This window comes from Thunnus albacares, chromosome 6 (assembly GCF_914725855.1).
Source record: "Thunnus albacares chromosome 6, fThuAlb1.1, whole genome shotgun sequence".
NCBI classification, from domain to species: Eukaryota; Metazoa; Chordata; class Actinopteri; order Scombriformes; family Scombridae; genus Thunnus; species Thunnus albacares.
In genome coordinates, this window is record NC_058111.1 from 21,010,857 (window position 1) to 21,036,771 (window position 25,915).

Sequence of the window (25,915 nt, forward strand, 5' to 3'; positions counted from 1 at the left end):
TTTCTCTGTCAGTTTTTTTCATCTGTTGTTTATGCAGAATTCTTGCCTAAGACAATCACACCTTTTAAACTAACCCTCCATAATATTTTTTAATATTTGTGCTCTCATTTGTGCATACTACCTGGTATTATTTCACATGATCACAAATTGAGTTTCGTGCTAATGTGTAATTTTTACATTTAAAAAAAGACTATTTTACAGGCAATTTGAATCACAACCAACGTTTCAAACAGTCTGAAGTTTGTTTAATTAATAACAGAAATATGACAAACTACTGAAAATGTAGCGTCAAACTCACAAATTACACATCAATCAATCAACTGGAAATCCACCAATATCCTAATTTCTTTTTTTTTATCAGTAACTGCTTTCTGGAGATAAAAAGATTTCGTTGGACATTTGTGGAGGAATTGCCAAAGCCCTGCAGAAGTTTTCACATGACATCAAATAACATTTAACAATATAAATAAATGAAAATAACAACTAAGCAGAAATACTGGCTTGAGGTGGAGGTTTTCTTGGATCTGTAGAGCTTTCTGGTTGCAGTAAACACCTGCACTGCCTGAGAATCTTCACTCAGGGGAAAAAAAACCTTTAACACCAGTTTGGCGTCAGTGGTTACCACATCTGATTTGCCCATGTGATTCCAACTTGCTTCAGTCCACTCCTTCTTAAATGTTCATATAAAAACAGTTTGTCTGGTCCCTGCATGACATGTCGGCTGTGGTCCACTGAAAGATGAATTCCTTCTGTGAGATATTATTATCTTGCTGTTGTGTTCGGAGCCACAGAATTCCAGGTTGTGTGTTTTTCCCACATTAGACTCCATCATGAGAAAACACATTTACAGCTAGGAGAGGTGGGTCAGGGAAAAGATCAAATCCAACAGCAACTTTAGAAAAGCAGAGCATCATTAGTGGAGAATCAGTGCAGTGAGCTGGCTTCTTTGAATTTGCTTAGACTGTACAGTTTTTTTAGAGGCCACTCAGGTCTTCTGATGCTCAAGCTGAAGCTACTGGAGCTCCAGTCAGCGGTCAGGGTTGGACTGTAGAGAGAAAAAGGCCTTGTGCTGCATGTGAAGTCATCGTACTGCTCAGCCTTTGGTGACCATGGGCAAGGATGCATATAAAATATAAATACAGTCTGTAAATTTTATTTTTTAGCCAGTTTCATATAATAGATGTATAATTTCATGAACGTGTACAATATTTCAAGTAACCAAGATTGGCCAAAGATATTCTGATAAAATATAATTCAAATAGACATAATTTGTCCCAAAATGTGTGACTAAATCCATCGTGAAGTTGCTTTTTTTAAAACTGAATTTGACCTCAGAGTGCATAGGACCAGCTCTGATGCACAATCAGCTGAAGGACTCCTTGTTGAATTCGAAGGTGGTTCCAGAGGAGCGGGCTGAGTTACACAGTCTGTGGAGAGTCCTGGAGATGCCTTTAGGTCCACAGCAGAACACCCCCACTCGCTTACTGAAACCACAAACACACACACAGTAACACTGTGGGATGTAAGCAATTAATTCCTTTGATAACACTGAATTAATACTCCACTGTACTCACTGCTTATTGGTTCTCCCAATCTCATCCAACAATAACTTCCACCTGGGTCTACCGACTAGCAGCCTCGATGCGAGCGGCCGGTACTTCTCCTCAGACATGCTCTGGAAAAAATTAATTAACAAAGCGAAATTTGATATTGTAATCAAGTTTTAATGAAAGATATTTGCCACAGGGAAAACACCTGTGCTGTCTGCAATCAGGACTTCAAAGTTCAATGTTAGAGGTTTTATGTTTTCTGTGTTTTTACAAGAGAAATCTGAACAAGACAGCAGCAGTGTTATGAAACACTGAATATTTTATAGCAGAAAAGCACTGTGACAGCTGTTGGTTGGAAGTTTCAAGTCTGTCATGACCTCCAGTGGGCCTCCAGTTTCTCCTTTTCTGCCTCTTTCTCCTGCTAACCTCCATACAGCAGCAGTCCTGCCGTTTGGTTTGGGAGCATTTAAGCGTTATCAGCACAGTAAACAGCAGTGTAAGACTGAAAACGTGGAGCGTAGTTGTTCGTGTAACAGCCATATAAGCTGCTGATATCTTTAATTTCCACTTGAAGTTACACTTTTAATGTATAGCTTCCTGGCTCCATTTGTGTGCCAGAGACCCACTAAACCCACTATATCCCTGTATATTTATACAAGACACACACCAGACACAGATCAGACAGATCGCCCTCTGTTTGCACTATTCAAGGCTGCAAATCTACCAGTGTGCTTCAGTCCTTTTTTTCCTCTGAAGTTTGCTGTCCTTGTACTGAAAAGCATCTGATTCAGCCGCTGGAAGATGTGCAGAGAACTTCTTTTCAGCTAGACCATCCCGTCATTGTTTGTACTAAGCCGGTAAATCCTGTGAGTCCTGTGTTGATCCTTTTTCACAGAGCAAATCTGACCTCAAAGGGGGTTCACCTACACGGGTCTGATATGGGTTAAGATCTTTGTGTAGAGGTGGTATTAGGTAAAACATGATGGCATATATGTCATTTCCTGCTTTTACGTGGTGCCTTTCTCATATAGCTAAATCAACAAAGCTGGATGTGTGTGCCTAGAGTAAGAGCTGGAGCCTTCCCAAAAGTTTCAAGAATTGTTCCAGTCCACTAGTAGTAACTCTGCTACCCATGACAGGCCTCTGATTTATCACAGGCATGTGGTTTTATTTCTCCTCATAAACTAAGTGAGTCAGAGAAAAGTGTGACTCTCCCCATCAGGGAATTGAACCCCAGTCTCCCACATGACAGGCCGGGATACTCACCACTATACTAACAAGGGGATGTTGAAAAAGAAAAAAGGAACATGCTGGAAAAAAGAGTAGTGTGTCAGAAAAACTATATAAAAAATTCTGAATGACATGAAATTTATTTTCCATTTGAGACACATGTTGGTTCAATATTTCTAATACATGACAAATTAAAAAGTCTTGGCTTGATCTCAAGGACCTGAATCATTACATACACACTGGAAGAAAAACACTATACAACAACTACTGTATGACCAAAAATCTGCCCAAACAGTTAATAAAATCAATACTAGAGTTATCAGAGGTATTGTTACTTTTCTGTTGTTTTATGTTGTTTAAGGTTAGGGTTTGTTGAGTTATTTTGTTTTTACAATAACTGAGGCAAGTAAGCATTTCTCTCAGCACAACAGAGATGTTTTAATTCTGGATTTCTATATATAGAACCATTTGTAAGAGAGGGCAGAAATGAACAACATTATTAAAGCTCATGTTCATTGTGTCGGCAGTTTTGACTTCCTCTGCAGAGCTGCCATTGTGAACAAAGGTGTAGAGTGTGAAGGTGAATATACTGTATACTCTCTGTGGTATATACTGCCCCCTAGTGCATGCAGTGTAAAAAGACTGACAAATGATGAATCAATGAAGAGATTAACAGGTGGACAGTCAATGAAAAGATGGATAGACAGAAAAACAGATGGATTGTCTGTGTGTGTGTGTGTGTGTGTGTGTGTGTGTGTGTGTGTGTGTGTGTGTGTGTGTCACCTACCTGTAGGCTGTCTGTCTGACTGACGTACAGTTTCAGATTAAAGTAGTCTGGTCTGTTCTCTTGCCATAACTAAATGACAAACACAGACATGAACAGGTCATTGTTTATTGGTGCTGGAGATATGTTTAATTAAAAAAGTGACATTTAGCATAAACTGCAAAATTTATTCTTTAGGTGGATTTAAAAATAGGAGCGGTTCGATTACTAACAGCCACAAGATGGCGTTAATACGATAAAGCACTGCATAAAGCTAAAATTTGAACATTTCCAGTAGAAAGAGAGAAAGAAAGAAAGAAAGAAAGAAAGAAATTAAGCATTTTATTCTCCCATTTCAGTAAGCCTATGAAGATGTTTGTTGCAAAAAAACTAACTAAAAGTGTTGGAGTTCTGCAGATGCTGATACAATGACCTAATGTGTGTGCTTTTTAGATTGTTCCATATTTTCTTCACAAACACTGTTCTACTGTGATGAGAGTTGTTTGAAACCAGGATTTTACTGTAAAAGCACAGGTGCCACAGAAATGTTCCCCTTAAAAACCCCTGAAAACTTTCTTTGACCTGACTGAGAGCAAACACACACAGGAATTGAAGTCCAACAGCCTGTGGCAAGGAGTGAATTATCTTTACTATCTTAATTTACAAAAATGTGAATGAAGGGTAAAGGCATGGACATGCACAGATATTTTTCAGTTAAAAAATGCCAAAGAACTACTTTAGTCTGAAAAGTTGGTAAATCTCCTGGTTTATTACCAAACTCTCATTATAAAACACAGTTAATTCCCACATGTTTTAACTAACATAACATGTAAGCTTTAGCACGCAGACTTTGTCCTGACCTTATGATGCAGGGCACACAGCAGCTCAGCAAACCAGTAGAAGGACCGGAGCTCCCTGCAGACCCACACAAAGTACAACCTCTGCAACCTGAAACCTGTCCAGCCATCACTGAGAGCACAGCAAGGAGAGAAGACAGAAAGGAAAAAAAGAGCATACTGGCTCAATTTGTTCATCATTTGCCAGTGTATGATATTTTTCACTAGTCTCCATGCACTCACAGCAGAGCGTGCAGCACGCAGGCAAACGGCGTGACCCCTATTCCACCCGCAACACAAAGACTGACGTCGTAGTTGAACACTTCTTCTGATGGACTCCCAAATGGACCGTCCACATAAAGCCTGAAAACACAAAAATCCAAGGACAAATATACACACAAATAATTATATTTTCTGGGTCAGACACACATAAACAGATAAACATCCTGCATTTGAAATCCCAGTCTGAGTGGCTTACATCCCCCCACCCACCACCACCCCAAACACATACACACCCGTCATCTCTACAACAGCTGCTCAAACACTTGTGTCATTGAGAACACACAGACAAACACACACACACACACAGAAATGCATCTTTCACACACACTAAACACGCAGATACAAAATTACCAAACAAAGCTGTATCCAAAAGTAAATTCCTCTGCATTAAGACTTTTAAGCCACTAACTAGTCCCACACAATATGACATTATGCATGAAACTTAGCCAAAATCCAGCTCAAGAACTTGAGCGTAATGCTTCACACGCCCAACACAGTGTCAACAGTAAGACTTCACTTCTTTTTCTCATTCTTGACTTAAAATGTTAACTTCTCAAATACATCCATACATCTTTGAGCCAAAATGCAAGTGGACAACATGAACAATTTGTGGAACAACTTTAACAATAAAGGCTACGGAATTGATGGCTCTTTGTGGGCATGTGCAAACAATCTGATATCATCACGAGGAGGAAGTAGAGGTAACATTGCAAAGGGAGCGTTTAGAGCAAAACCCTGGCTTTTGACTTGAGGGTGGCATTTTTCACCTCGTGTTTTGGAACTTTGTTTAGTTCCCATGTTTTTTGTCCCATGTTTAGGATAGACATCCGACATTATAACAGTGTACAAATGACAGAAAATCACAAAAAGCATTTTATGTCCCCTTTAAATAGCAACTCTCTTGACCATAAGTGGGCGCTGTTGTACACCTCAGCCCAATAACAGACAGAGAAACAGATGGAGGGGGGATTTGGTGGTTTGTTTAACGCTGCTTTACTTTTCTTTACTGTCACAAAACAAACTCTCATTCCCTCCAACCCCACATCACTCTCTCTATCTACACCTATCTCTCTCTCTCTCTCTCTCTCTCTCTCTCTCTCTCTCTCTCTCTCTCTCTCTCTCTCTCACACACAGAGCAGGAAGAGCACAGGGTCAGAGGTCAGGAGGTCACAACCTCTGACCCCTCTGTGATTCTGAGCCTTCATGAGAAATCATGTCAGTCACATCATTCACACACACACACACACACACAAAGACGTACTTGGGGTATCTCCTCTGTTGCACCATGGGGAGGATCTCCAAGTCTATCCTTGGCTCAGGAAGTAACAGCTGTGTGAACCGCTCTGAGGAGAGGAGAGTAGAGGAGGAGATTTAGTCCGCTGATCTAACTCTCAAAGAATGTGCAGCTTCATAAATAATGCAAACATTATGTCTGCATAGATATTAACACATTTAGAGGTGTCCTATTACTATTCAGTGTTCGGTTACAACGTGACGTCATGGCAGATTAAGAGGCCAACCCAAACAGACTTCCCCTCCTGTTTTCTGAAAGTACAGGAATGTACAGTAGCGAGTGGAAATGACTGCACGAGTTTGCATTTGTCACAGGCTCCCAAAGGTCACAACTTCCTCTAGAAGTGAGTATCTTCCTGAGTCTGCTGCATACCAGTGCAACTGATGCAGTTACATGAAAAACAATTCTTGTGTTAATGTTGTGTTTGGATCTTTAACTAACACAGTTTGAGGCAACAAAGTTAGTAACAAAAAAACGTATAAATATCAGTGAAGGATTGGCATGTGTGTTATAAATCATTGTAATTTATACGTGTTAATTGGGTGGACCACACTAAAAAGGTGGAGAAAGGTTCCTATGTACCTTTTCTGGTTACCTATCCCTAGAGTCTGCTCAGAAATTGCATTTTTATATTATGCACCCTGGGCATGGAAACATTTACAAGATAAACTTAATCTGGAAATGCTGCCTTCATATCAGAGATTCAAGCATCACATTAAAAAAATGTTTCATGAGGAATGTAACTGTTTTAAATCGTGGAGTTTTATCTCTCTCGTTTCACAGATCCTGTTTTGTTGTGCTGGATGTGTTGTTATGTAACTTCGTGACACCTACTGTATGTTGCCATTTTAGCCAAGTCTCCCTTGTAAAAGAGACAATGTATCTCAAGAGACTTCCTGTTTAAATAAAGGTTTGATAAAATTTCAAAAACAAACTCCAAGAAACGGAGAGATGGAAGATAGTTGGAAGATTGAATTCATTTTTTTCCTAATTCACATTAATCATTTCGTACCAGTGATGGCAAATGAAAGTTAATCACTCCCACATCGTCTGGTCAAGTGAAAAGCCAAAAGTATACTTTTTACCATAAGAGACATTTTAGGTTATGAGATCCCTGCGGGCAGCATGATATTGTATCTTGGACTGATAACAGAAGAAGTAGTTTTAAGAAGGGAACTGTATCTCGGTAAAATTTTACTGGTTACCCATAAAAGTAATAACTAAAACTGGTATAAAACAGAACTCCCATACTAAAACAATGGAAGGACATAGTACAGCATGTATTTGTAAATGGAAAAACTGACATTTTCCCTGAGGAAAAAGGAGATCTTTCTCTGAAAATGGAAACAACAAGGATGCTATCATACCTGCATCTGGATGAATCTAATGACAATATGCACATTAAGACAGTAAAGTAAGAAATGTATACCCAACTTGGTTCCCATGATTTGTGGATGTTTCTCCTCTTTCGGAAAATATATTTGAATTATTGCAAATATAAAGTGATGATAATTAAATAATTAAAATAATTAGTACTGAAAAGAACACAGTAATGTGTATGTAATGAAAATGGTGTGTGTGTGTGTGTGTGTGTGTGTGTGTGTGTGTGTGTGTGTGTGTGTGTGCGTGAGTTTCCTAACCAGACAATAACACAGTGAGAGGCATGCCAGCCTCAAGGTGAAGAAGTAGACACACACACAAGTCAAATACACACACACACACACACACAAACATAAAAATGTAGTTTTTCGGAAATGCATCCTCCCCAGAGAGGGGAGAGAAAGAGGACGAGGACAAAACAAAATGACTCCCATCCTGTCGATACGAAACAGAAACACTGTGTGTCTGTTTGTCCGTCCTTGTATCTATGTATGTCTCTGCACATGCGCGCCTATGTCAGCCCCCTTGTGTGTGTGCGTGTGTTTTTCTGTATGTGTGTGTGAACCCACCAGTCCAGTCTCCCACGACTCGGAGGTGGATGCCAAAAGTTTGCTTGTTCTCTGTGGGACACTGTGAGGAGTTAGAGAGCAGACAGTGAGTCACAATGAAACACACACACACACACACATACACATGTAACTAACACAAGAGACATGCACACAAACACACAACCCTGTGTGCACATACAATACACAGCCACAACTCTTTTCATGAAATCTAACAATGCACACACACACACACACACACACACACACACACACACATACACACACACACACTCACGGACACACACATATACAGCCTTCCTGTTGGCAGACGGCGTTACTAGCCTCAGGGGTCTGTCTGCTCTCTGTCAGAGTGATTCTCTGCCCTCCTCCTAAAAGCTCCGTAACACACCAGGCATAGGCATGCACACAGTGAGTGCGTGTCTCTCTGTGTGTGTGAATGAGTGTGTATCCATCCCTGTACGCTGTCCAAGCAGAAAGTAGTTCCTTTGTCTTCAGCTTTTGTCTCACACAATCTGGACTAAATCTGAAAACACTAATAAACACTGTGAGATAGAATATTACTGGAAGATCCGGCTGTCAATCCAGCGCCAGCCAGTGGTAGAGGGGGCGGGATGTTGGGAGAGACAAAGAACTGCATGTTCTTTGCCAGGGGGGAAGAAAGTTTAAGTAACTGTAAAAACATATGTGTGTGTGTGTGTGTGTGTATAGACGTGTGTTTGCATTGTGTCATGAGTGAGGAATGTGTTGGAGCGAGTTGTGGAGTTGCATAAACTCTTACCGCTGTTAGCGTGAAGGGATGGTTCTCAAATGAAGAGACACCTGGACAGTTGAGAACAATATACTGAGAAAGAGAAAGACAGGAGATGGAGAGACAGCAACATGACAAGAGGAAAGAGAGAAGAGAGAAGGGAGAGGATTAGAGAGGAGGCATGTGGAGACAAAAATAGAGAGGAGGAAGCACAGAAGAAAACTCTTCATAGTTAGTTTCAGCAGTGGAATTGCTATTCTGCTCAAAAACATCATAAAATTTTTTAAAAAGTAAGATAATATGTGATACAGCAAAACTGAGATGCAACAAAAACAAATTGTTAAGAAAAAACAGACATGTCCTGTACTCTCACCTGCCCGGGACGAGCTTTAAAGTTCTTCTTCAGCATTCGCAACTCAATGACATCACAGGGGTGCCTGATGACTGTTACTATGGTAACGGGTTCGCTACTTCGGATGTAGCGGTAGAAACGTTCCGCACAGTAGAGACAGAGAGGACCAGACACCCAAAGCCATGTCTACACACACGCGCGCACGCACGCACGCACACACACACACACACACACACACACACACACACACACACACACACATTTGTTATAATGTCTGCCAGAAACAAATCAGCCTTTTGACACGCAGGGCTTAACAAGATGTTGTGGAGATTTGGCAGATCCTCTGCAACCTACAGTTAACCATTAAATCCTTCTAATCTGCAGAAACGTTTACATATATCTTCACAGATGTATAATTGACACTTCACAGCTCACAGCCTCCATGGATCATATCTGCTCAATTGAGGAAAGCCGCTAATGATGAACCTCTATTTCATGTTATCACCTTTACCTCCATGTAAAGATAAGTCATGATCCAGGATGATTTAGGAGTCTTCTTCAGAGGAAGGAATCTTCTTTTATCTTTAGGAAGGTGTGAGCATACCTCAAACAAACTAATCCATATGATGTGTCTTCAAACTGCGTCTAAAGGAAGATGTTGATGTGTATACCTGTTCTGAATGGCCACACTAAAAGGCGAGGTCAAAAGCCTGCTGTCATAGCCTCTTCTTGGCTGCAAGCTGCTGTCCCCTTGATGTCTCTCCAAGAATTCTGTGTCTCATGTGTATCTTTGTAATCTCAACGCAATAAATTGTACCAATGGCGATAGGGGCGCTTACTTTCTCTCCTTAACGACATTCATGGAGTTGCCCAACTAAAGCTTGTTATAATCTACTCTACTCTTTTTAAACTTACACGTCATGGTTTGTAATTGATTGTTACTAGCTTGTGTATCTTTATAACATCATATGTACAAGAAACAATATATTTCCAACAATTTTTTAGCCAAAGCTTGTTGTGTAAAACACTGGGCAGAAATAACAGATTTCTAATGTTGTATGGATGCTGTATTGACCCAAACTGGGTAAAATAGCTCAGTGATTTTTAGTGTGTAGGGAGTAGTTGTGTAAAGATTTAAAAAAGAGAGTTTGTAAAGTGAGTGTGATTGTTGGATTGTCTGTTTTGGTCTTGCTTCGGTCTCAAAAACACACAGGGCCTCTGAATCAAATGGAGTAGGAGTAGAATCTGGAGAATACCTGCTAAATCTATCTACCTCGCTATCACAGCATGGGGTGTTCCTGTTTCTTTCTTCCTGCAGTTACCTGCAGCAGCCTAATTGCTCACAGCTCCAGTAAAGCCTGAGGAGCACAATTGGGTTTAAGGGGGATTTTATGGAACCAGTTTGTTGCTTAACGACCATGTGCAAACACATAATCACACACGCAGGACAAAACGCACACAAACACAAGCCTTGATGTAAAAAGAGGATGCCTGCCCCTCCCTAACAGCTCTACACCTCTAATAAACAGGACCAACTCCCTCCAACACTTCCCAGATGCAGAGCACACATGTAGAGCATTTACCTTAAACACACACACAAGCACACTCACTGCAACACAGATGCACACAGCAATAAATGTAAATGCCAAGACACACACGACACATTCAGACCTGGGGGTAGTGAGGTTGGAAGTGAGCCTCCTCTCTGCATCTCTGCTCTTCATCCTCATGCTGTTCCAGCTCCTCCCCGCGCTGCTCTGGGCTGCTCTGATTGGCTCTGAGGCAGCCAGGAGGGTGGCCCTCTAGATTGGTCTGATATTTCAGTGCTCCACTGTTTGAAAGAGGAAAAAGTGGTTATTTTAGTGTAACTTTTATACCCACTGAGGAATAGTTACTGAAAAAGACCATGGAGACAAATCGAAGTAAATATGTGAATGTTTACATTTACAAATTGGGGAATTTAGATTCCTTTTTACAGCCACATTTGGACATCCTGACATAAAAACCACAGGAAAAAAAACTCATGTAACAAGTTGGAATCACAGAATACCTGTATCAATATTATAATACACATTTTTTCTCTTTTTCAGAGACACTGTACATTCAGACCATCAAAATGTACAAAGACATGCAGCTCAGGTGAACTGAAAACTGTAGGTGCATACATGCTTGTATGTCTGTGTTTGTTAGGCCTGTGACAGTGCATGCTGGGATATGTTGTAGTCCCACAAATGAATGGATTTTATTCTGGGACATTTTTGAGCCTTGATGTGTCTTTTCTGTGTTGCCAAATTTCTTCTTTATGTTACCATTGCCTGTTTCTTACTAAAAAAAATGCATTTCTATAGGCGCATTTTGTGTTTTTTCTACAATTATTGCCTGATTTCTTAAATTTTACACTGTAGTACATCTTATTTAGTGACATCACTGGATAGTAGAGGTTGTGCTGATTTGGGGGATATAAAAAACATTAAAAAAACAAATGAGGACATATACGAACAATGGGCTATGGTAGGCTCCAAAAGGGTTAATAACTCAAGAAAATCAAGAAAATATTACAAATAAATACTGCCATTTGACATAGTTTAAAAGTATAGCTACAAGGTGTTAGATAATTACCTCTACCACACTACATAACATAACAAAACATGGCAGCGACAGGACAGGCATATACAAGCAAACCTTGGTACTACAGTTCATTGTGATATTTTGTGTAGAAAAAGTGACATGATATGCCATTTTAAATAAGTCAATAACATGACATTTTTATACGAAACAAGTCAGTAACATGAGAAAAATGTTTTTTTTTCATGTTTTGAAATGAAAGATGTGTGTGTATAAAAAAGTGCATAACTGATGTGGGTATTTTATCCACAGAGAAACGCTGAGAAAAACATTCCTGTTTTGTTGAGGCTGAAACTGCTGATAGAGATGTCTCCAGCTGTCAGCAGGAGTCTCAGATTTGCTGACATTCGTAAGTAAGGGAAACTCTTATCTTGTCCTCTGGAGTGTAGTGGGATGAAATGTAGACCGACAGTATCAAGGTTGCAGAAAAACTTGCTCACTCATGCAGGCACACACACACACACGGTCAGAGAACAGAGACTTACCCGACCATGTGCACCATAAGGATGATGTAGAAGACAATGAAGAGGTTGTGTGTGTACCAGAAGATTTCATAGTTGGATATCCTGAAAAACACACCCACATACACGATGATAACATATACTCATACTTCTATACCAGATAGAGTGTGTTTTAAAAGAGAGATAATGACCAAAAATAGATGTAAAGGAGGAATGAAACATGGTAACATGATACAAGGAAACAAGTGAATGAGAGACACAAAAAAAGAGCAAAGATAACAAAAGAAGAAAGCCAGTTCAGAGTTTGTTCAGGACCAGACGCACAGACTCCCAGCTCAGAGCCTGAGTAAGCAGGACATCAGAGGTCAATATTAAAGGGGTCATTACACACAACGGCCCCCCCATAAACACTGCAAATAGTCAACATCATCAAACCATGAATTCATCCTCTTTGACTGCAACTTCTTTAGAAGTCCGAACCTTCTTTCGTCATCTGTTTTCTTTAAGTGTAACTTGTTCCTGTGCAGGACCACCACTGGACTGAGCAGCTTTATTCATGAGGATCTATGTGCTACCTCCTATTAGCCTGTCATTGCCTTATAATACAGTGATGTTTATCTCAGAAAACTGATGGGGATTTGAAGAAGACTTGTGTTGTACTAACCAAATCAATAGATTTTTTATTGAAGATCATTTTCAGAACACAAAGTCGCTTACTTAACTTCCAGCGTTTTTGTACAGACAGGAGTGAAAACTATGAGAATTGTGTGAGATTCGGTAAGCAGAGATGAAAAGGACACAGTAACTGATGTGTGGGGGTGGAAAGGCAGCAACTCATGATTATTTTCATGATCAATTAATCTGTCTATAATCGATTCATTCTTTGGTCTATAAAGCATCAGAAATGATCAGAAAAGGCAGTCAGAAATGACAAAACAAAATCCAATGTCTTGTTTTGTCCAAAATATTTAATTTAGAATAATGTAAGACCAATAAAAGCAGCAAATTCTCAATTTTAACGACCTGAATCCATCAAATATTTGGCATTTTTGCTGGAAAATTTACTTAATTGATTGTTGCCAATTCAATTTTTTAATTAATCAATAAATAGTTGCAGTTCTAATTACCCATCTTTTAAGTAAGTCTTTGGGAAAATTTGCCAAGTGAAGAAGAAAAAATATCAGTCAGTGTGTAGGAGGAGTGAAAGTCACTTCACTTGATTGTAAATTTACATTTTTAAAGTTTTGTTGACAAAATTAATATTGAAGAAAAACATTATCAACTTTAAATTTATGAGGTTTAAATTTACTACAGTTTTAATTGTGGAATATTTGATATTATTATTTGATTTATACTAATTTACTAAAAAACATTTTAACTTTTTAATAGTCCTGTGCCAATGACCTGGCTTTTTATTGCTGAACTGGTTTTCTTACCACTGCTTGGCCTTCAGGTGGCTTTAACTACATATTTCCTCTTCTGTGGACACTGTAACTCATAATTAATCACAACTCTAAAAGTATATAATTAGCAATGATGTTAAAGGGTTGAAATGCTGATACAAAACAATTAATCAAAGATGTTAATAGCACTGCGAGCATTAATGTGTCACAATGTCAGTGGATCATTATGGCTCATTATGTGGCTGCTCCTCTGCTGTGCAGCAGCCATCATCCAACCACTCAAGCCACTCACCCAGACTCTTATCTAAAGCCTGAAGTGCTCTGGAAATTCCTCTTATCCTCTGTTCAATTACTGAAGAAAGCAAGGAGAGCACACACACACACACACACACACACACACTTCATGTTCAGAGAGTCTCACACACCTGAACGGGTTAACACACAAACACACACACACAGACAGCGGGTGACCCACTCTGACCTGAGTAATGACAGAGCTGTGAGTGGAACACTTAGAAGGGATTTGCTCTATAACAGACCTCTGTTAGCAAGTCTCCTTATCATCTCCATCTTCCATTTCTCTCTCTCACAAACTCACACACAAGATGAGTCATAAACTCTGGCAGAAAGACATAGACGTGTACAAAAAGATAGAGGCAGAGACGGAGACACACAGGGGCAGTCCAACCCACATACATGGTTGTACTACGTAGGAGATGTGGATACCAGGCTCCAACATTCATCAAAAAGTAAGACGAGACACACACATGAAAAAAAAAAATTCTGGGCTTTGGGAAAGTTTTACAAATATTAAATCTTCATGGTTTAAAAATTCATAATATTTATAACATAAAATTGTCTGCAGTTCAAAATGTATTGAGCCACAGGCAGAGAGCAAGTCTGTCTCAACCTCTTTTAATACATCCATGACACAAATTATGATGATTATGATAAAGGATGCTCGACCTACCGCACACAGTACGAAGACGACGTGAACATCAGGAAGAGGATGAGAACCAACAGGACACCAGTGACCCCTGGGACTAAAGCAAATCAGAGAGCCAATCAGAAAGCAGTTTTCCACTGTTTTACAGTGATACTTCTAGACAATTATATTTAACAAAGATAAGACACAATTCAATAGCAAGCAAGTAATCTGCTTTTTCCATGAAAGGCTTATATTACCCACTAAGACAGTAACAAATAGAAAGACAGTGAGGGAGATATAAAAATAGAGACAGTGAGAACTAAACCAGGCAGACACAGCAAGACTTCTTCTGCTCTTCTTGGCATAAAGCCACTATAATCTGTAACACATTTACCACATTGATTGTTACACAAGGATATAACATACCTTCATACACACAAGAAAGAGTAAAGAGAAGTCTGTCTTACTTGTGGTCAAAATGATCAGCTTCGGGTCCTGGAAAGACAACAACAAAATATATATCATTATAATTATTATTATGGCACATTTTGAAAGTTGCAGACATTCCTCAATTCTTCAAAGGGTGGGCTTAAGAGAGTTAAATTTGTCCAAAAGTACATGCTGTATCCCTATTTGTACAATTACAGTAATCACATCTCGCTTCTCTATGAAGGCAGTTTTGTCAACCCTCTAAAGATGTGGTCAGATGACAATTTGTATGAAGTCGTTTGTTTCAAGTATTCCCAGGCCTTAAGGTAGTTTAAGGTTTGATGTTTGACATATAGTTGTGATGCTTGAGGCTACAACCTGAAGAACGTACAATATCATAGAGGCTGCTAACAAGTATAAAAGTACAGACGTGTATTTGTGCCTCACCTCTCCCTTGTAGCGGGCCAAATTAAGAGCCGGAAAGTCATCTGAGTAGCTGACACTGAAGTTGACGACATTCACCAGGTGGGCAGAAACATGTACAACTAAAGAAGAAGACAGACAATACTGTATGAAAACGCACACACATGATTTTAACAGCGCACAGACATTGGCAGACACACAGGATGTCTCCTCTGCTTCACACACATACATTTAATTACAAAGGTCAAAATGAACTACTAGAGGACACTCGTACAAACATTTCTTTGTCTATTCAGCAGAAAGTCAGCAAAACATGCTCCTGACTCAATGGTACACACACACACACACACACACACACACACACACACACACACACACACACACACACACACACCTCCCTGACATCATAGGCTAACCACGCAGCCGCTCGACAGCTGATGGAATTAGAGGGCGTAATCATGAGACACAAGGGTCCTTTTTTCTCACCCACATCCTTCCTCACTCCCACTGCCTCCCACCCACCTCTCTCTCTCTCTCTCTCTCTCTCTCTCTCTCTCTCTCTCTCTCTCTCTTTCTTGTCTCAGTCTATGTCTCTCTCCCTCTCTCTGTCTTCATTGTCATTTGTCTCAGAACTTTGGAACTCCGCTATTAGAACATGAGAACATTGCCTGAGGGGAGATGTGTGTGTGTGTGTGTGTGTGTGTGTGTGTGTGTGTGTGTGTGTGTGTGTGGAGTTGTTGAATTGTGGAGGTGAATGGTGATAGTGAAAGACGGCAGATGACAGTTCTCGCAGTTCTTTTATTTCTATGGTTCTGGATTATTAGCCACGCTAGCACCACAGATTTAGGGATGGTAGTGTTGATCTGTCAGTCGGTCAGTCGACAACTTTGGCCCAGCGGCCACTTTCACCAAATCTGCAACATGCAAGCTGTGACTTGCAACATGAGATCATTTTCTGTCATGTTATTTTTTGACACATTTAACTAAACAAAATAAACATATTTGTGACCCATGCATGAGCATGTGAGTGACTCTAAGACTCACAAATGTATCTGCAATTGGTAACTGAAATGGGACACTGGCACCATTTACAATCTGTGAGCAGTGCTCACAAATTGCTTTTGTGAAACAAGCCCCAGGCTGACATATCTCAACAATTATTTGATTGATTGCCATGAAATGTGGTACAGACATTCATGGTGCAGAGAGGATGAATCTTACTGATTTTTCCTTTTTTGCGCCACCAGCAGGGTGACATTTGTGGTTCAGACTGAAATATCTAAACCACAAATATTTCACTGTAAATTAATAGTCATAACTCAATATCTAGATGGAATGGCACAAAATTTTCATTAAGCGCAATTATCAGGTCAAAATTTCAGTTTACCTGATACTTTAGTTTATGACTAAATACCTGAAAAACTACTAACCAATCAGCTTGTCATGTAGGCTCATGTATGACACAGACAAGCTTTAAATTCCCACATTTGAGAAGCTACATTTTTGCTTAAAACTGACTAAAACGCCTATTTGATTATCAAAATAGTTGCTGATTAATTTTGTGACATTCGACTAATTGATTAATTGATTAATAGTTGCAGCTCGAATCAGCATGATAGTATTGTGAGCATGTTAGCATGCTCATGTTAGCATTTAGCTCTAAGCTCAGTACAGCCTCACAGAGCTGCTATAGCGTGGTTGTGGAACATTTCTCGGGATGGACAGAAAACAAACTATTTAGCGACCAGGCAACATTGAGTGTTACAGTAAATTCCCAAATTCATCAGCAATCACAATTTAAAACAGAACAGGACCTCTAAACAATGACTGGATCAGTGCCAAGAAAAAGCACACAGTGGGTGGGCTGGTTGTGACTTTGCTCATAGATCTTTTCTGTGAGTAAAAGAGACGCATGTGTTACTGTAAAAACACAGATATGGAGCGAGGCTGCTTAGAAAAAACATCTCTTGACACTGAAGAATAGGAAAAAGAAGTAAACCGGAGCTCCACGCAGCTCCTGGAAGCTCCCGTGATGTCATGAGAGGAGACTCGCAAAACAACAACACACACACACACACACACACACACGCACGCACATACACAAGTAGAAACTGAGAACACACCCCACCAGCTGGAGGGACATCACAGCTGGTACCCCAGGAATGCTGAGCCAGCCTGTGTCCATTTATCCTCACCATGACACACACACACAGAATCACATGCAGACATATGAGCTGTAGTGATAATTGACAGTTTTTACCAGAGAAGATGCAGATGGCGACTCCACAGGCCACATGAAAGGTCTTGCTCTTGTCCAGGAGTCTGCGTGTCTTTCTGCTTGATACCTGCGTGTGTGTGAGTGTTGTAAGACCAACAACATCTTTGAAACATAATGTGGCTACACACACACACATCTGTGCTCATAACGCACAAAAATATGCTTTTAGAATTGTTTTGTTGCATCTTTACATCAAAATCTCACTAATTTATCTTGTTAGAAACTAAAATGTGTGATTTATTAGTAGGTAGTAGTACAAACAAAATGGACGATGAACAAAGTGGACTAAATTGGGCATGACATCAAGATAGAAGTAACACTGACAAATTCATCCCATCCATCGCTCTACTGTTCTTCCTACACCCGCATCCCATCATCCCTTCAGCCCTCAGTCTTCTTCCTACCTGGTGTGTTCCTCTGACAAAGGTGAGCAGGGAACGACACATGGGCAACAGCACCAAGCTGCAGTTCAGGTTCAGCACAGACGCAGACGCCCTACTGATGCACAGCCCTAGCTGGAAAAGACACACACACACATTGTCAGGTAGGTTAGTGAAATGGGCCCTGGGGATTTAGCTGATGCAATGTGATAAGGGTCTGACAGATTAAGTATTTATCCATCTGTCCTATTTTGTGCACTGTGGCCTTAAAGCATGACTCTTTGTCCTTCTCAGTATGAAGGGTTATAGACTTTTATTCTTTTTGTGTCTCATTGCTGAAACTTTGCCTTTAATTAGAGTACAACCATAATTCACTTTGTTAGGATGATGACGCTGACATCATCATGACATGACAAAACATTGTTTGGTCAATAAATAGATAAAAAGACAAATATATATTCAAAATATTCTGCAAAAATCTGATATCATTGAAGTCACTCTTTGTTTCATCACAATAAGCCAATGATAAGATAACTGAAAGTTTCTAAATTACAGTAGAAGGTGAGGTTCTTTTCTACATAAGCTACTCTGTAAGTGTTCTGCTCAATGCACTGAAACTCATGTTACATCTGTTATCATCATATCTCTATTACAAACTACTACAGTATATAGATGTCCGTGGAACATTGTGTTTTTCCTACTCCAATAAACTATGTTTTATACATTCTGCACTCCTGCACGTTAAAGACAGAAATTAACACATCACTGTCTGAGCAACTCTGGTGGTGGTGGAGGTGTGCGGTTGGAGTGATGGATGGGTTCAAGGTGGAGGTATGATTACATCAAGGAATTGGCTCTGAGCCCTATCTTGTTTGCAACGGTGATGGACAGGTTGACGAACGAGATCAGGCAGGAGTCTCCGTGGACTATAATGTTCGCGGATGACAGTGTGATTTGTAGTGAGAATAGGGAGGAGGTTGAGGAGAGCCTGGAGAGGTGGAGGTATGCACTGGAGAGAAGAGATGGAATACAAATGCGTGAACGGGAGGGAGGACAGTGGAATGGTGAGGATGCAGAGAGTAGAGGTGACGAAGATGGATGAGTTTAAATACTTAGGGTCAACTGTTTAAAGTAACAGGGAGTGCAGAAGAGAGGTGAAGAGGAGACTGCAAGCAGGATGGAGTGGGTGGTTAAGAGTGTCAGGAGTGATTTGCGACATAAGGGTACCAGCAAGAGTGAAAGGGAAGGTTTACAAGAGGGCAGTGAGACCAGCTATGTTGTGTGGTTTGAAGGGGGTGGCACTGACGAAAAGACAGAAGTCAGAGCTGGAGGTGGCAGATTTTTGTTTGGAGTGACGAGGATGGACGGGATTAGGAATTAGAATATTAGAGAGACAGCTCAGGTTGGACGGTTTGGAGACATGTGCAGAGGAGAGATCCTGGTTATGCTGGGAGAGGGATGCTGAAGATGGAACTGCTAGTCAAGAGGAAAAGATGACAGCCAAAGAGGAGGTTTATGGATATGGTGAGGGAAGACATGCAGGTGGTTGGCGTGGCAGGGGAAGATGCACAGGACAGGAAGAGATGTAGACGGATGATCCACTATGGCGACCCCTGAAAGGAGCAGCCGGAAGGAGGAGAAGACTGTCTGAGCAACACTCTTAGATTCTTTGATTCCTCGTTTGTTCATTACCAGTGTCAGGCAGTGAAAAAAAGTGTACTGATACATTCGCACTGCATCTTGGGAAATCCTGTCTGAATGATACAACACCTGGTACCAGGATGGATTTGGTGCAGTTCACATTAAGTAACAAGAGAGGGATGTCAACTGTGTAGTCTGGCGCTACAAAACCGCAACCACAGCTCAATAATCACAGCTGTTTTCATGCGGAAACACTAGATGTACTTTTAAACTCTGCACATTTAAACACATTCTTGGCAGCCTCTGTGTGCACCGCTGGTGCCGTCTCTTCTGATTAAGAAATTGAAACAACTAGCGTGAGAGGTGAAGGTGCATGACTGTGTAGATGAGGGATATCAGAGGAGAGTCCAGCAGTTCATGTCTTGAAGTGTAGCCCAATCTTTTACTCCACCCAAAACCAGTCTTTTGAGTATCAAAATGATAGATTTTCAAGACGTTAGCTGTAAAAATATGATTAACCGATTTACATGCTTCTATACAACTGGACAAGTGCAAATTATAAACGATTAGACAAGCAAATTGACTCCCCAGGCCATGTAGACATGAGGGACCACAATTTGCTGTACAACTAATTGAAAAATATAGGAATGTAAGACGTACCGCAGGAAGTTTGTAATGTATAAAGATGGAGCACACAAACAGGTGAAAGTTAGAATCCGCTTATAGTAAGTCAAGGTTAACACCAGCATACTTAAAAAGTCTGATACCTTTACCCTTTAAAAAATTCCCACACACATACACTCAACACAACTTCCCTTAGAAAAGCAGCTGACAGCAAAACCACAAGCAGGAGATCTGATATCCTGCTTTCTGCACATCTCTGACGCACACACACTCACACACACACACACACACACACACACACACACACACACACACACACACACACACACACACACACACAACACACTGATGAACCATACAGGTGAATGAGATAAGCTACTTTTTGAAGTTAAACCGAAATTCCCTTCAGCAGCATTAAAACATTGACTCTCCAATTTGGGCACACACACACTCACATACATGCAGGTGCACACACAAGCACACACAAACTTAAGCCCTCTGGTAAGGCATTCAGTCAAAGCCAGCGGCGTGCCCACACTTGCCCCTCTCTCCCCTTTGCCTCCCACCATACAGGCAGCACATGAATAGCTCACACATGCTGCTCGCTGCCACTTCTTATTCTTCCACTTATTTCATTTTCTGCACACATCGTTTTTGTTGGATTTTTCTGTTGGATTTTTTTTTTTTTTACTTTTTCATTGCACCGCTGTAGTTATGTTTTAATTGTCTTGTGTTATGTTGAATACATACCATCTGATGTTTTTAGTTCTCATCACTTTTTTCCTTTGCTACAGCAGCTTAATTTTCTCACAGGAGGATGAACTTGTGTTTTTTGGAATCTCATTTGCAAGAAGTGGGCGTGATATTACTGTCACATGGATGGTTTAGCAAAGATTGTTGACAAAGTTTTCCTCACTTTCAAGCATCCGCCTGCAGTGAATTAAGTATAAATAAAAGCCTCTCAGATAGTCTTTGCGCTAAAAGATTAATTACCAACTACTTTGGTAATCAATTAATCACTTTGAGTCATTTTTAAAAGATTTTTCTGTGCTTCTGTGCTTCTTTTGAATGTTGGTCAGGGGTTTGGGTTGCATCTTGGGCTTTGGGAAACAGTAATCGACATTTTTTCACCATTTCCTGACATTTTTAGACCTAAGAGCTAATCAGTTAATCGAGGAAATAATCAACAGATTAAGTGGAAATAATTGTTAGTTGCAGCCCCAATTGCATGTATCTAGAGGGAACTGAATGGTACAAAACTGAAGAATTCATAAATGTGTTGTTTTTCATACAAGTAACCTGATTAGTCAGAAGCTCGTGCCACTGTTATTGACACATTTGAGCTGAAAAAAACATTTTCTCAACGCATAGGATAGAAATAGAGAGAAAATGGGAGATGACGCTAACTGTGTCCTGCTTCCACAAACAACTAGTGATCACACAGCTGGAACATGTGGTATATTTGTAACAGCAATCAACAGTAGCCAACTACTGTGGATAGAAACACAGGCAGTGGAGTCTTCTGAGCTTAGAAATTCTCAAATGATTGGACAGTAATGTCAGCTGCATTTGTATGATTTTCTTCACATGCAAGGAACATTTATTGTGCACAAAAAAGCATCAAGAACACACGCACATACACAAACAGCACCATGAACTTGTGACAACAATTAGACCAGCACTCACATGGACCAGCAACCATCAAATTCCTAACTGTGTGTGTGTGGGTCTGTATGTTTGTGTGTGTGTGTGTGTGTGTGCCCATGCATGCACATGTCACTACTGGCTGCCCCTTGAGTTAGCACACACTGGCCAGGCACTGAACATAAACACACACATAGCTAATTGCTGTCACAGAGTTTATAGTCATAATTCAGACTCATTAAAGCTGCATGTGTGACAGACAACCGTCCATCACAAAACCTGCTCCAGTGATATAAATAGAAATCTTTGGAGGCACTGAAAACAGTAGTAGTGGGCTTCTTCAGCACCAGAGATTTGGTCCTTATTTTGATCAAATTTGGGGCTTAATTGTTGTCATCTGGGCAACCACTAGAAAGAGTCACATGACCCATTCTGGGCACATGAGACGTGATATTTAACAGTGCAAACAGCAGAAATCTAATGTAATGTATGTTCCTCTGCTATTATTTTGTCTTGAAATTAAGCTCTCAAAGAACTTCCGTGAGTGCTAATGTAAACTGCTATTCCATGTTTTTTATGATGTTTTTCATCAGAAATTTGAATCTAGATCTTATCTTTTCTACATGATTTCAACCTACAAGCCTGGATATGCCGATGAGTCAGTGCAGATCTTAAGAAGCGCAAAAAACTTCAGCTTCAGAGTTTGTCTGCTGATCCATTTAATCTCTGGATATAATACGTTTTACTAATGCAATGCATGGTAATACAAGTGCAAGATGATAGATGGTACTACAGTAAAAGCCTCAGCTTAACTGTTCTCTGGAATATCAACACTCACTGTAGCTCAGTTAGATGTACAACAGCCAGATCTTTAAAACGTCTGAGTTTCAGGTCTTAGGTGGGTTGCAACCTTTACGATCTGTCCAAAAAAAACCTTAGAGAGGTTATAATTAGCTATATATTACACTGAGTTATCTTTCTTTCATGTCAAGGACCTGCACACAGATATACATGTTTATTGAAATGGTTTGAAACCTGTTATTGACCTCCTTCACAAGTGAGAGTTCTGCAATTAGCCTAAGTATTAATATCAGTCAACCCAAAGGTACTGTGCAGTAATGAAGTCTCCCGTTAAAGCACTGCTGAATGCCCTTTTGTTTTACTTTCAGACACTTATCTTTTGACCCAAAATTAACTTAATTTAGGAGCATTTTAAACTCAACAAAATGGTTCTGTAACCACATCTATCCGTAAACACTGTAGCGGCCACAGGTCAGTATCAGCAAGCTTCCTCCCGGGCCAAAGATTTCCCATAATTTTGTAACATTTTATAGAGTTAATGTTTGATCAAATACACACACACACACACACACACACAAAATCAGTGTGTCAGGTCTTACCCCGAGCATCTTGTAGAGGTAGTGATACTGCTGTCCAGTGGAGTAGAGCAGGAAGGTCTTTACAAACAGCCAGGTGTTCGCTCCCAACCACAGCATCTACAGACACACACCACACACACACACAAAACACAAGATGTACAGTATTAATTTTAACTCCATCAGGTCATTGTTAACAAATAAAAAAAATGTATGGTTTGTTTTGTTAATAGTAGCTAATAGTTCCTCAATTAACAGTTCATGTACATTTACAATTCATGTCTCAGACTTAAAATTCAATCTCACAAAACTGTCATATGATGATTGTAGGAGGTTATATAGATACAGACAACATACCATAACCTCCCTACTGAGCACTGACAAAGTGACTAACAGTGGATTTATGAAAGTTCAGATCTCCGTGTTAGTATTTTTTCCTCAGGATGGAAGGTGGTACAGAACAAGTTGTCTTAAAACACGTTGCAACAGGTCATAAACAGGTAAAACAAACAGCCTACGGTGTAAGTGGAGCTGAACGGCTTTGAAATCATTGAGAAAAGTTTTCCCACCAGGACCAAGTGCTTTCCTCCCTCGTTGGCGACCCAGCTCCGTACCGACACAACCATGATGCCTCCAACCGACTCAGCAGCTGCCCTAAAACTTTTCACCAAACCCCCGGTGTGGCTGAGAGGGGAACACCCGTCCTCCCTGCAGCTCTGTCTGTGTGTGTCTGTCTGTGTGTGCGTGTGTGTGTGTTTGAGAGAGCGTGTGTGTATGTGTGTGTATGTGTGTGTGTGTGCAGAGTCTGCAGACCGGCCGGTGTCTGCTCTGTCCTGCCTGCACTGCTGCTGCAGTCTGAAACACGACTGTCTGCAGCTCTCTATCGGCTCATCTCATTTCACCATGCTTCACCGCAAATCTGAGCTAAACTGAACAGCATCGCCAAAAACCCCTATTAAAATCACATTAGGCCAAGTAAAGATTATCAACAAACACACAGAAGAACAATAAACATCGCTCCACCGATCCGTACTGCTCCTTTCTGCCACTAGAGGGGGCCACAGACTAACTGTCCCAATGAAACCAGCACTCACTTGTGACTTTCATAAAAAAGTTGAGGTCCTACCTGGTTATAAAGGCATCCTTTATAAAGAGGACACAAGTTGTAACTAATGGCTTTATTAATAGTTAATAAATGATGAATGAATGCTTTATTCATCCGTTTTAAAAGCCATCAGAGCAACTTTTGGGTTGCCAGGTTGTGAAAAGTCCCATTAGTCCAATTTGTTGTAGAAGGCGGCTGCAGAAGACCTGGACCAAAATCAATTTATTAACATCTTCTTAACATTCACAAAAGCAGACTTGATGACTAAAACCCTTTATTAATGATTCATTGACATATATAATTGGTGATTTATAGAGTGAGACATTTATTAATAGATTACTATGGACTGTTTTACTTCCAGATAGAAAGGATAAACACCAGGCAATGGGATTTTCCAGAAAGACGCAACCCAAAAGTTGTTCTCATTGATTCTTATAACAGATAAATTAAAGGATAGGTTCACAATTTTTCAAGTCTGTCCAAAAACAAGGTGCCCAAATGAACATTGAAACAGGTTTTTCTTGCTGTAATCATTCCTCCTGTTCATACTGACCATTAGAAGATCCCTTCATAAAGAACTTACAATGTAAGTGATGTAGGACAAAAAAGGTACTACAGTAAAAGCCTCTGTGCAAAAAAGTATTTAAAAGTTTATTTGAAGATAATATGAAGCGTCAGTTGTCCAAATTAGTCAAAGCACGTCAATATCTTTTAAAGTTACGGTGTTTTTTGTGTCAAATTCCCTTTTTTGTTACGATCCTTCCACTGCAGCTGAACAGGAAAACACTAGGGGGAATTTTTTATCAAAAAGACTGTAACTGTAGAAGATACCTACTTTAAACTCAGACGGGTGAAGCCTTGTATAATCTTCTGATTACCTTTTTTGCTCAGAATGAGTGGATTTTGTCCCCCATCACTTACATTGTAAGCACATTTGTAGGGGATCTTCTAATGGCCAGAATGAACATTTTTCAATATTCATTTGAGCACCTGACTATTGTTTTAAGACAAACTTTTCAAATTGTGAAAAATCCTTTAAGTGTAACTACTGTGAATGATGTATTAACTATTAATGGAGCAGTTACTTAAAATTCATAAACCCTCTATAAAGGCTGGCTTCATTTATAGCAGCACAAATTGATAAAAGCGATTTCTTCATCTGTTCAGAGGTGAAAATATTTATTTAAAATGCTGACACACTGTATGCCTTAATGTTCATCTCTGTTATTGCTCTGGGTCTTAGATAACAAAGGAAGGCTTACACATTTGCAGTTTAATGATTTGTTCTTTTGGGGGGTAATGAGCCATGTGACTGCCACCTCAAGCACACTCACATTTTGGAGAACATTGAATGCATTGAGTACTGCATACCATCCTCTGAGCTGTCAGCGCCATCTTGTGTCTTTAAGAAGTAATGCAGCTGTATGACTTCTATATCTGTATGATTTCTAACATTATAAACAGATGTACATGCTGGAGAAAAATTTATATATCATAAAAAATGTAATGTACTTTTTGTCTGGTGTTGTTTTACATGGTTTCATGGAAACAGTAACTGACAAAACAATCTAAACTCAAAGTCCATTTAGTAGCT

At 40.0% G+C, this 25,915-nt stretch overlaps 1 protein-coding gene across 3 annotated transcripts; it reads right to left on the minus strand.

The window, feature by feature from the left end:
* Positions 1-73: 73 nt before the first annotated feature.
* Positions 74-24,261, minus strand: LOC122984373 (NADPH oxidase 4). 3 transcript variants are annotated; one of them, XM_044354772.1, is made up of 19 exons: positions 23,735-24,261; positions 23,241-23,336; positions 17,956-18,066; positions 17,534-17,618; positions 15,298-15,395; positions 14,889-14,916; positions 14,464-14,536; positions 12,115-12,195; positions 10,676-10,835; positions 9,026-9,190; positions 8,683-8,745; positions 7,905-7,965; positions 5,923-6,004; positions 4,623-4,742; positions 4,404-4,512; positions 3,568-3,636; positions 1,575-1,675; positions 1,331-1,484; positions 74-1,098 (listed from the first exon to the last, which is right to left on the minus strand). In XM_044354772.1, the coding sequence occupies exons 1-18, from the start codon at positions 23,840-23,842 to the stop codon at positions 1,364-1,366; spliced, it is 1,731 nt and encodes a 576-aa protein (XP_044210707.1). In that variant the 5' UTR covers positions 23,843-24,261; the 3' UTR covers positions 74-1,098; positions 1,331-1,363. The 3 variants fall into 3 exon arrangements, with proteins under 3 accessions (XP_044210707.1, XP_044210706.1, XP_044210708.1); XM_044354771.1 differs by having other exon boundaries at positions 74-1,484; XM_044354773.1 differs by having other exon boundaries at positions 74-1,484; positions 23,786-24,258.
* Positions 24,262-25,915: the final 1,654 nt, after the last annotated feature.